Source organism: Amblyomma maculatum, chromosome 9 (assembly GCF_055883805.1).
Source record: "Amblyomma maculatum isolate TAMU_Amacu chromosome 9, ASM5588380v1, whole genome shotgun sequence".
NCBI classification, from domain to species: domain Eukaryota; kingdom Metazoa; phylum Arthropoda; class Arachnida; order Ixodida; family Ixodidae; genus Amblyomma; species Amblyomma maculatum.
In genome coordinates, this window is record NC_139352.1 from 31687593 (window position 1) to 31700026 (window position 12434).

The window sequence follows — 12434 nt, forward strand, 5'->3', positions numbered from 1 at the left end:
TGAATTCACTGTAATGCAGGAGCGGCTAAAATAACGTTACGTCCAGGACGTGTTCATAATAGGTTGAGTAAAAGTGTGTAGTCTTTACTAGCAGCCTTAGAGCGTGTGCAAAGAGTCGGCTGTGGCTATGAGTACAAACGCTGACAGCAATTTTGCGTCTTGACCATAGGTGCCCTGAACAGAGACCGTGGCATTGTCACCACATTGCCGTCTCCTTTGACCTGCCGTCACCCGCCAAAGACTAGAGAGAAACGCGTACACTTGGGAACAGTTCGGTGCTCCTTTATACAGCTGATATCATTCCCTGCCATGCAGCTTTCGGTATGGCTAAGATAGCTGCCACACATAAGGCGTGTGTTTGACGCAGAAGATTAGCCTTAAAACTTTGGGCAGGGGGCGTGCCAAACCCCACCGGTGCACCGAGATGTTGTGCCACTTATTTTTAGATTGCGCTCTGCCCTTCATTCTGCATCCTTCATTGCTATAAATACACCAGACAAAAATACCTAGTGAATAATGCTTCGTTATTATTAGTAGATAATGCTTATATATAAGCATGTTGAACATTGTTTTGCGGTCTCAGCTTCAATGAAGAGAAGTTTATTGCAACTCAGCTTCACGAGCAGCTGAGCAGCTCGGCTGCTATTGATTTGTTTCGTACAGCGCCTCAGCGATTGTTCATAACATCTATGGACAGCGGCCACTCTTCAAGCGCTCACTCTGCTTGTAATTATGCACTTATACCTATTTCTGGCAACTTCTGAGGAATGTGAGCAGCGTGTAGTGCTTTGCCGAAAATTTTCTTTTTACAAAACAAATATTGTTATAAGGGTTGGACAGCAGTGTTAAACCACGTGCCTGTCGTCCTGCATCCATGCATATTTTGTTGAGCAGATTACGTTTGATTATTTTATTTATCATACACTTCCTTTTGTTGTCAATTTGTTGTAACGTGTTGTCCCAAATTCCTCTCCGCCCTGTGTTTTTGGAAACAGTGGTGCCCTCTATATTGATTATATATTTGCTACTACATTCGTTCGCTCTCCACCCGCCGTTTGTGTGCAGTCATATGCAAGAAGTGTATGAAGGCAATCGCCATTTCTTCCGCCCTCCAAAAAGAATAAGCTTTCTGCTTTGACAGTCTTTCTTTTTCGTTGGTAGGAAAAAAAAATTAACCAGGACAAGAAACAAAATAAGAACAACCAGCTCTTCTACTATAAATATAATGGATCTGCTTGCAGCCATAAGAGTCAGTAGAACGCAACCAAATTTGCTTAAGATTGAAGTGATCATCGTCACAATTACGCTTATGTTCAGCACCACTGTGCACGGGAGAAACTACCTCGTTCTCGATGAAATCGACCTCAGGATGTATCTCGAGGAAATCCCCTGACTTTGAGGACTTGCGCTGCGTGGTCCACACGTGGTAGAGGCTGGCGCCCAGGGCGTCCACATTAGCTTGGAATACCAGCGACGACTGGGCAAGACCGTGACTCTCGGGGATTCCGAGCCGATGGGGAGCCAGAGGCACAGCCTGGAAAGCAAACGCCGGAATCGGGGCGCTCGGTAAGCTTTTGCGTCAGTACGCTTTCAGAGTGAGAGTTCTACGACTCGATGTGCAACTTAGCATCTCGCCTCGCTATGGCTGAATGACCTTTCGTTGTCTAAAACTGACTTTTATCTGGGTACAATTGACCTTCAGTGAAGACAGATACTTCTTTTCCCTCCTCCCCCCACCCCCCCCAAACAAAAGGTTAAACAAAAGTAAAAAAAAAAAATCTTGAAGTGTGAAAACGCAGCGTTTCTTTGATCTAATTAAATTTTGGCTTCCTCTGAAACGAGGAGCAGCTACTGCTTTTTCTTTTGCCAACAACAAACTTAAACAAAATAATATCAAACATTGCTGAACGAAAGTGCGGTGTGAAAGGCGCTATTGCATCTACCTTTAAGGAGGATCTTGGTCGTCCGCCTAATTCAAACGTCAAGCCTTGTACAACAATGCTAAACCATGAAACATCATGCTCATCGGAACTTTCGCTCGGTTAAAGCCGTGGGTACGTCCGCACCATTGTTTAGGTTATAGAAACCTCAACCTACATGCTCAAAATTTTCGGGCGCTGAATGCAAGCATAAGACCTATTAAAGCGTTAAAGCAGGCACCGCCTCCTTGGTCTCATCCTGGTTAAGTTCAGCTCAGTTCAGTTAAGTTCAGTCGTTCAGTAGTGTCCGACTCTTCGTGACCCTATGGACCATATCATGCCTCGCTTTCCGGTCTCTCACTATCTTCCTAACATCATATAACTTCGTCTGCAGCGCCTCGAGGATGCCATCTAACCATCGCGTTCGCTGCCTATCCCTTCTCCGGTGACCCTCAACCTTTCTCAACATCAAATCTTTCTCCAGCGACTCCTCTCTTCTCATCAGATGACCAAAGTAGCTGAGCTTTAATTTTAGAATTTGACCCTTCAGTGAGCAGTCAGGGTTTATGGACTGGTTTAGTTACTACTTATTTAATATAATGTTTCATAATTTAGTGGGAGTGTAAAAACACGGAAAATAAATAATATCTTGCATATCCAGTAAACATCCTGAATTTAGCCATTTTGTGACTAGATGTTTTTAGACATAGGTGTTCACACTTTCGATTATAAAGAGTGGAGACGTAAAAATAAAAACGAATGAGAGAAGCGAACAGAAGGAGTTGTTAGCACTCTGGCAGTATGGGGATATGTTTTCTCGATACATTGCAGAGTAAGGTAGGATCATTTGCAAACGATTCTCGCTAATATATTACATCCTTATTGCACGCCGGTAAAACCAAGAAATGTTGAGATAAACTCTGGATAAAACACGACTAACAGGTACCGCATACACTGTCATCTCGTGTTCCTGTCTATCGATCGCATTGACACTCTTTTGTTTTGCGAGCAGAGGAGAAATGGATATCAAAGAGGAGCACCTCGGTCTGTGAAAAGTTCAAGAAAAATGTTCCGCTGCGATCACTAGGATTGGAATAAGAATCCCTCACTCTGAGAGGTATATATCTGAGATCTTTGATGCTGTTAGGAAACTCCTTATGATGAGCGCCAGCTGCTCAATGTAAGGCGGTTGTGGTTCACCTTATAAACAGAACAGCTAGTCGTTGGTTGTGCGTTTGTCCCTTTTCCCTCTTAACTCATTCATTGCTTCAATATTTTGGCCAGTTTATCGCAATATAGCTGAATGCACTGGGCAGCTTCATGTACAAGACGAAAATTGCAAACAAATATTGATCACTTAATTCCCAGCTCTAATTTTCTGCGGCCTCGAGCCACCCCCAAAACAAATGCGTTTGAACTGAATGGTTTCTCTGAAAGCTTCAAATGGTATTTTAATGTGGTTACCTGCAAAGAATCGAAATTTGATAAATTAGATTTGAGGCACGATAAAAAACTCTAAGCAATTAAGTCATATTCCCTACGTATTCTAATACAGACAGATGTAATTTCGGTTCGTGAGGTTCCATATTACGAAGAGAAGTTTTGTGCCTCTTCACTCACCTGCCACTCGACCTCAGCACCGCCCGGTCCCCTGACGACCACCACGCTCTGTTCATCTGTCGCCAGAGGCAGCCGCACGTACGGTGAGGTCGGCACACTTGCAGGGTTGTACACTATGACTCCGAACTGCGCATCGAAATCAGTGTCGCATCGCAGGTTATGTTCCAAGAACGCAGTAAAAAAGTTATTCGGTCAATGAGGATTGAAAAGGTTTCATTTCATGTATAGACCGAAAAAGGAAATTAATTTGGCCGAAAAGAAAGTACACGAAGACGAGATGGAAATCGAGCCCGTAATTCATGGCTCTCGAGTAGCCAGGCTAAGTCGCTAACCCTATGCCACGCGCGTACGTTCGTACCTCGTGGCTCAGGAGCGAAATCATGTAATGCGGCTTTTCACACTTACTTGGCACATTTGTAATAAATAAGTTACCTCCTATGAAATCATCAAGAAAACCAGACAGCTGGAGTTTAACTTATTGCATGCCACATGTTAGGAGCCGGAAACCATTCTTCCGATGTTCTTGTGCTGGTAAGAAAGCAAGTTGGAAAGCTACACCACTACCTCGGCTGACTGTGTCTACCAAAGGTTTCATATCTTACGCTGCTGCATTTTTGTTCCCAGTGCATTTTAAACGGGCCATAATGTAAGCATCTTAGGAAAGTTCCAGATGGCTATAAACTGTTTACAGGTGGCGAAGCTTTAAAACTAAAATAATGAAAGCAAGATAAGTAGAAACTCAGATGGAAAAAAAAGTTTTTTCTCATGGTCGATAAGCAGCTATACCATACTGCAATTGCGTGGAATGATTGACGAGCCTCAGTTACAAAGACAGTAGAGTTACTAAATTTTATACCCGTATCGCTTGGAAACTTGCTTGGAGCCTAAACGTACAAATAGCGGAATTAGATTTCTATTGCGCAATTAGGCAAATAAACGGACCTGCGTGACAAGATGTGAGGAAAGCTTCTAGATATTTTTCGAAACAGTTTGCCTCTAGGTCAGCCCGGCAGCACGCAAGCGGGAAAGCGTGGAAGTTCCACCGTGTTAACTCTTCTGAACTGTACTTCTGATGTACACTTTGCCTTAACTCTCGGACATAACTGCGATTTCATCGATGCGCAGCGCCCTGCGTACCGGCATAGGCTGCGCAGTTCCTTCGAGCAGGCGTATTTAGAACGAAATACATTTGTAATTTGTGTTTCAAGTATTTCATTGGCTCACGACAACTACGTACTTGGGAATTTTCAGCAACAAGCAAATACGAATAAGTGACAGGATGAACTAATCAATACATTATTCAGATATATCGATTATGCGCATGTCTATAGTGGAGACGAGCTATCACGGACTTGTAATCGAGCAAACCGCTTACCATGCAAAGAAACAGATACGAGCGAGGTTGTTCTTTACCTGCCAGAGCAACAGCTTTTTCGCGTCGTTTTTGAGCTGAGCAATATTTTTATAACAACATACAGCGCGTTGCAGAATCACAGGTGCGCTGCAAAATGCTTTCTCAACTAGACCCCTGAATCCTCGCAGCTCAAATATCGCACAGAAATGGCATTTGTTGGGCAGTATATTTATCACCAAAATTGTTTGGAATACTTCACTGATTTAGTCAGAAGAAGTCGGATGTTTCTATCGTATGCGGTAACTGCGAAACAAGACAAGACGCTGCCCTATGGCTCGCGCCGGAGGCGCCATCTTGTGCTGTTTTCAGGAACTATGACACAGAAAAAGAAGAGGCTTCGGAAGGTTGTTTGCAAAGAGCAGAAAATGGCGGCACTGGTGCCAGCGCGGGGGAAGCGGCTTCTCTTGCGCCACCGGAGCCGCATACAATGAGAACATCTAGCTCATTCTAATTGATTTATGTGACTACCCCAAACAAATTTGGCACCATATAGTGGCTTACCTCGGCTATGCCGAGATGTACGTAACGAGAGGTATGTCCGTTTCTCTGGCTGGGCATGTTGTGGTCATGTGTGTTTAGTAATGAGAATAATTGGGTATACACATCTTTTTTCATTTTGCTTGACAGAGACGAAGACTTGATCTGCGAAGTAGCATGCAGTGGTCCCAATATTGTCTATACAGTATTTCGATTTGGTATAGTTTCCGAATTCAAAGTCTCATACGTTGGATTACTCCGCGGTGTCAAGTCCGTTTGGTGCCACAGTCTCTTGCACACACTACACATGTGTCCATATGGATTGTTCACGAAGTCTGCTTCAAATGTCCGTGTCGCAGATGCACTTTAGAAAGCACGAATGGAGTGACCAGTCACACGACTTGACAATCTTTTCTGTTGGTTCCCGTTTACTGAACTTTTCCATAGGCCCATTCTCGGCGGCTATGCGCCATATATGATGCTCGGCAGCACGCTCGGCATCTTGAGTCATCGTTTGACCTGCCGCTCCTCTCTCTGTTCGGCCGTCTCCTCTGATCTGTTCGCCTTCTTACTCTTATTCATTGTTTGCTGCTGCTATGCGCCGGATTTTACTCTGCATCTTGTCGTCTCCGCCGGCAGGAGGGTCTTCGCTTTGTTCAGGAGTGCCATCTGCGTCGGCAACGGAGTCGTCAAACGGCAGCGACGGCCGCGGCTGCCGCGCTCTCTGACATCATCCGTAGCGCACCTGTTGCTCCTCTCCCGTTTTCACGCATGCGCACTAGTGACCTCTCCTAAACATGGCGAAATGCTCGGCTGGGTAGGGTAGTGTAGCTCCCGCTACAAAACGCTGCCAATAAAATACCAGTTCAGAGCGAAATGTGAGCTGCGAGGGTTCAGCAGTTTAGCAGAGGGAATCATTCACAGCGCTTATGTAATTCGCCCCGCCGGGGTGGTGCAGTGGTAAGACGCCCGACTACTGTGCCGGAGTACCCGGGTTCGAACCCGACCTCGGTGGCTGCGTTTCGATGAAGGCGAAACCAAGAGGCGTCCGTGTGCTGTGCGATGTTAGCGCACGTTAAAGATCCCCAGGTGGTCGAAACTACTGCGTAGCCCTTCACAACGGCTCCTCTTGCTCTCTTTCCACTTTAACCCCCACCTTCCTCCCTTCTCCTACAGCGCGGTTCAGGTGTCCACAGAAACAAGTGTGACAGATACTGCGCCTTTCCCTTCCTATTAACCAATTATTATTATTATTATTATTATTATTATTATTATTATTATTATTATTATTATTATTATTATTATTATTATTATGTAATTCTGCAACACGGTGTAGTTTGTTGGAGCGGTGAAGCCTTTCCACCCATTGAATGTGTAATGAGACGCAAAACTGTCATGGAACTGTTTGTAGGGTGTCGTGGTTAATTTTATGTGAAGCCTGCGTATTAGAGGCAGGGCGGCGGCCATATTTATCAAAACGTTTGTGATCTCATTTGAACAGAGAGCGATCGAGCAGTGGGAGATTCTTAAGATTGTGCCCTCAGTGGCGACTGCGTCCGCAGAGCCGGAAGCTGGCTGACGCGCACGACAATTCGACGGCACTATGTCGTTTTTGATAGCTGCGAAACTTACATATACATGTGTAAGCTAGGGAACTTTGCAGGGGCTACATCGTTCATCAGCACTCGTGTCGGCGACGCACAAAACAGTATGTCTGGTATATAATACACTTCGTAATTCAGCAATGTATTTTAGCTCCACGTGTTAGTGACACATGTGCGTTGCTTTCCAGACACAATATGTGCGTGTTTTTCTTAGCGTGGTACTTTCTTGCCATCCTTTCGTAGTGGAGCTACATTTGGCTAGTAGAAGCGTATTTCGCGAAGCTGGGCAGAAGCCACTTTGCGCATGCGCCGTTACAATGGCAGCAAGTTGGTTGGTTGGTTGGTTGGTTGGTTCATAGGAAGGGAAAGGCGCAGTATCTGTCACACTTGCTCTGTGGACACCTGAACCGCGCCGGAAGGGAAGGGATGAAGGTGGGGGTGAAAGTGGATAGAGATAAAGGGGGGCCGTAGTGGAGGGCTACGCAGTAATTTCGACCACCTGGGGAATTCCAGAAATGTTCCGCCGCTGCGTTCGCTGCAGAGAGGAGGAGGAGGAGGTGGATAGTTTCTGCACTGCGGAAGCACGCGCCACAGCGGTGAGCTGACCGAGCGGAGCAAGGAAAGCGCCTGCGAGCATCGCATGCGCAGGAGAAGAAACTGGACTCTGCCTCAAACGCCGGTGAACCTTGATGCGTCCATACTTCAACGGAATGCTTTTTGTATTGAATGCAACGTTCGGATGCCTGCAGCCAGTGTTTTTGATGCACATTCGGTTCAGCAGGGTTGTACCACTTAATTTGTTTCTTAGATGGGCCAAATACCTTCTCAATAAACTTACCGAGGTGAACACGGAGCCAAGCTATAAGCCGTTTCAACAGTGCCGTGCTATATGGATGAAAGCATGCACTGACCGTACCTTGAGTCAAACGCTGTGAGATATTACTTGGGCATTATCTTTTTATGTGTAATCTAAAGCTACGATGCATCGTTCTGTTCCTTCATGTTCAAAACGGCTCTTAAATCTCGCTTTCGGGCCATTTTTTGTATCCTACACCAGCTACACTAGTGTAGCTAGAACCCATTGGAGGTATAGGGGATTTGCTACACTGGTGTAGCTGGTGTAGGTTAAAATAATGCCCCTTCTGTTCCTTCATGCTCAAAACGGCTCTTAAATCTCTCTTTCGGGCCATTTTTTGTATCCTACACCAGCTACACTAGTGTAGCTAGAACCCATTGGAGGTATAGGAGATTTTCTACACTGGTGTAGCTGGTGTAGGTTAAAATAATGCCCCTTTTATCTCTTTAATGTATTGGGAGGTGCATTAAAATTTATTTCGTACAACCCAAGTGATAAGCGGCGGCTTTCAAACTGCTAAGGCGAAAGCCTTTAATGGCTCATACTGTCATCGACAAAGCTATCCACGCGAGCGGTGCATCTCATTGGTCGACAACGAAGTGACGCCACCAGCCACCAAATTCGAATTGACCAACCAGAAGTCTCATCTTGTGTAGCGTTCCTGCCATCTGCAATCACACACTTGAACGCGCGCCAAGGAACGCCACGCGACAGGAGTGATTGTGTACTGTCCAGACGCACACTTGTCGGAGAGTGTGTGACAGATATTGCGCCTTTCCTTTCCTGTAAACCAATTATAATTATATGCAGCACTCAAAGAACGCCGATAAAAGGCAAAAAATGAGAGGCAAATGATAGAGGATGGGTAGGAGAGGGGTAAGAGACCCTCGAATTTTTTTCTGGATTGTTTTTGTAATTTTCGGTTGTTTTGTCGAACGTCCTGCACCACCTTAACCTCAGCGTCACAAAGAACGGGAAGCATCCTGTTTTTGATTACAGACGGGACGTGGATTCTGCACGTGCCCCAGTGGGCTGAAGTCAACACACTAAAGAGATTGTTAGAAATCCGTTTGTAGCTGCATATGGCCGCAATTAATAATGGATAGAGAGAAAGAGGAGCCGTAGTGGAGGGCTACGGAGTAATTTCGACCACCTGGGGATCTTTAACGTGCGCTGACATCACACAGCACACGGACGCCTCTTCGTTTCGCCTCCATCGAAACGCAGCCGCCGAAGTCGGGTTCGAACCCGGGCACTCCGGACAGTGGTCGGGTGTCTTACCACTGTACCACCCCGGCCGCAACTACTGTTTTGTTTTACTGCGGCAGTCTCACCGGAGCCGGATGCTTGTATTTTCGCGAGTATATTCCGTTTTTAGTAACCTTGGAATGCGTTCCGACTATATAGAGGGATATAGGCCGAGTTAAGCCTAACTTTAGCGAAGCGATGTTCTGAAGACTAGGATGGAAATACTGGTTTTTCACTTTGAGTAGTTGCTATACTAACTCTTCAGGCGACTCTTTATTTTATCATTCAATTTAACCGTGTCCTTCACTTTTGTCAGTCGTTTGAATCCAGCAACAGTGTAACAGATGGCATCGAATGACTGGTATATACTTACACGATTGCGAGAAGTGTATCGTATTTTGCTGATCGCTTAATTTTCTCGCTTTTAATATAAAGGGTTTTGAATCGCGTCCTGGTACTCGTTATGATCGGAGTCATTTATTTCAGCATTATCTAATGTCGTCACGGCATAACCGCCATCACCACATATCTGTGGTTGCAAACAAGCAACCGCCAATAAGGTAAAACTGATTGTTCCTTCAAATTTTGCCATTGATATATGCATATATATTTAAGCTACTATAGAAAGGATAATTTTAATACACGCGGGCTATCGTAAAACAGTTGCGGTGGCGTACTCGTCCAAAATTAATGCCAATGCATGGGGATCCAAATAAGCTTCAGGAAGTTCAAATGATTGGATTATGTCCCTGGCTGAAATATTTTTCCCCATTCCGTAACACCTCACGGAGGTTTTATACCAATATTATCTACTCTATTCAGGTACGATTGATACACATTATGCTAGTCTAGCTTCATTGGAATTTGTCCAGGAACGGGCGTATAAAAATCTATTAGGCGCATTTCTAATACTCTAGGCTCCGCCTCACGCGCGTTTTAGAATTCCGTTAAGAAACGGTTTACCGCCTTATTGTCCGTTTCACTCCCTCCCTCCAAAAACAAGAAGAAAAAGAAAACAGCTATCGAAATAAAGCGGAGAGATTTCCACTGCAGCTGTAAACAGGTTTACCTCACTGGACACGAATACCCTAATGTCTTCATCGTGCGACCATGAGAACGTTTTTGATGCTGGAGGAAGCTGCCATCCATAGGCCGTTTCAAAAAGGCTTTCGCACGCAAGCAAACAAAACCTGACCGCTGCTGGGATGTAGGAAGTTTCCTCAAGCGTGAGCCAGAAATGAATGGTTGCAAGTCCTAAGCTTGTCCCCTCCGGCCATTTCCTCATTACTGCATGCGAGCGAATGAATGTTGATATCCTAGCTGCCTAGCTGCCCTATATAGTCTTCGTTATTATGAGTGGATATATCTCTATCAGAGGTATTTGAACAGTCAGTGAAGAAGTCTCAGAACGCTTAAGTAGCCTAAGTACCAATTTAGGCTTCCTAAAATTTCGAGAAGGAGAGTTTAGAAAGCAATTTTAATAAAAGGTGCGTCTAGGGACCTTTAAAAGTCTTTAGAAAGATCGAAAAACGTTTTAGGTAAGCAGTGATTCATTTGCTGCAGCATACCTGGTTTTCCGCCGTAGAATGCAGGCAGTCACTCTGGTTGAGAAGGTGGCAGAATCGCATCTCCTTCGCTGCTTCATCCACATTCGAAGCATTCGGGTTCAGCAGCGCTGCCAGGGTGGCGCTGATCAGTGCCTGCAGTTCGCAGATTGGTGTCTACCAATTACAGACAGCCTCCCAAAATGCACTAGTCTTATGAAGGGCTGAGTAATGCCAACATACTGCCAATATTGGGACGACAATTTGTGATGCCTGCGCTCATGTGGTGTTCACTATAAAAGTGACTTCTCTCTTCGCTGAGCTCACCTTTCGAGAGCATGAATACACAATGAAGAAATTCTGAGGCTAGTTATGGTCTGTCTTTGGGATGGAGACCACCTCTAGTGCTAACGTAAACCATTATGATGCATGGACAACGGCTACATTTCCTGTGACGTTGAACAGCCGACACTTTACGCACGTAGTGCCTGGGACATGCTGTAGCTTAATGAAAGTCATTGCGATCTTATCATTAAAAGCCCAAAGGACTCCCGTGTACATGACATTCCTTTTAAAGATTTGAGCTCGAAAAGACACTCATTTCTCCTACCTGCAATGAATTTAAGAAGCTTTGCGAACCTTTCTTGATAATATGATGCGTAACTTGCGAAATTCGGAAATTTTTCGCTGCTCGCCATTATCATTGTGACTGTCAGCATGTAAGCCTATCATTTCACCTGCTGCCGAATTTTGCTTCCAGCTTTTCATAGCGATGCCAGGTCTAAAGGAAAACAGTGAGAATGGTGCATGCATAAATGTTTTGAAGCTAACAGCCTCAGTTTTCGAAAAACGGAAATGTATTTTGCCTAAATTAGGTGGGCTGAGTATAAATTTACCAAACGCTTTGGAGCTGGTTTAGAGGTAGAACTGGTCTGCCTCTATTCACTTCACTTCTTCACGTATACTTTTTTCTTCAGAAAATACACGTTTTAGTGTCACAGTGGCCTTTCCAAGGGCCAGTCTTTTTTACTCCGGAAGCACTCAGTATCTATCTTACGTATTCGTATCTTAAGTTTTTCTGTCGACTCATTTTAACGTTCGTTTGCTCGATCGAGAAACAGAGTGTCTCCTTGCCTCGCACTTCTCTATGCCCTTGTACAGCATGTAGGCGTAGTCGCCGGTGACCATGTGTGTAGACGTTCCCCTGAAATGGAATTTTAGATAGTATCAAGGCATTTATGATGCAGTCTACGTCGGCCGTCACTCACGTGATCCCATCGTGGTGCATCAATGTAGCGACGGCTTCGCCTGCAAAAAGAGAAAGTGATGGTGTGGTGGGACAGGATTCCGCAAATTGGGTCAAATGAAAATGTCACCCAGCCTTGATAAACGCTACCACCATTTCGTGAGCAGGAAATAAAGCTGAACGTGGCAGTGAGGACAAGTTCAAGTTTATTTTAGCAACCGGTTACCGTGTGCCTATACAAATGTACTGCATTTACTTATAACAGAGGCAGTCATGAACTATGGGGAGAAACGAATAAAGCTGAGGCCTAACAGTGGCAGCTTTCGCTAGCAAAGTTACCTTCCTGAAGACATTATTATGGCCTCGGAATGCCAAGATTGAGCTACACGGCTATTTACTTTCGAACAATGGTTACAAAATTCTACACGGCTTTTATGGCACGAGTTTAAAAGTGGACAAAAAATTATTAAGTTCTATATTCTCCGTATAAGGTGCATATTGTGACG

At 44.9% G+C, this 12434-nt stretch overlaps 1 protein-coding gene across 1 annotated transcript in view; it reads right to left on the reverse strand.

Moving 5' to 3' along the window:
* LOC146178771 (lysosomal alpha-mannosidase-like) overlaps window positions 1–11870 on the reverse strand; it is a 41271-nt gene extending 29401 nt beyond the window's left edge. The window contains exons 1-4 of the mRNA XM_084580023.1: window positions 11817–11870; window positions 10707–10838; window positions 3540–3665; window positions 1343–1534 (exon numbers count right to left, since the gene is read on the reverse strand). Coding sequence (XP_084436149.1) covers window positions 1343–1534; window positions 3540–3665; window positions 10707–10838; window positions 11817–11870 — 504 coding nt within the window. The remainder of the gene's footprint in view (window positions 1–1342; window positions 1535–3539; window positions 3666–10706; window positions 10839–11816) is intronic.
* Between the last annotated feature and the right edge of the window lie 564 nt (window positions 11871–12434).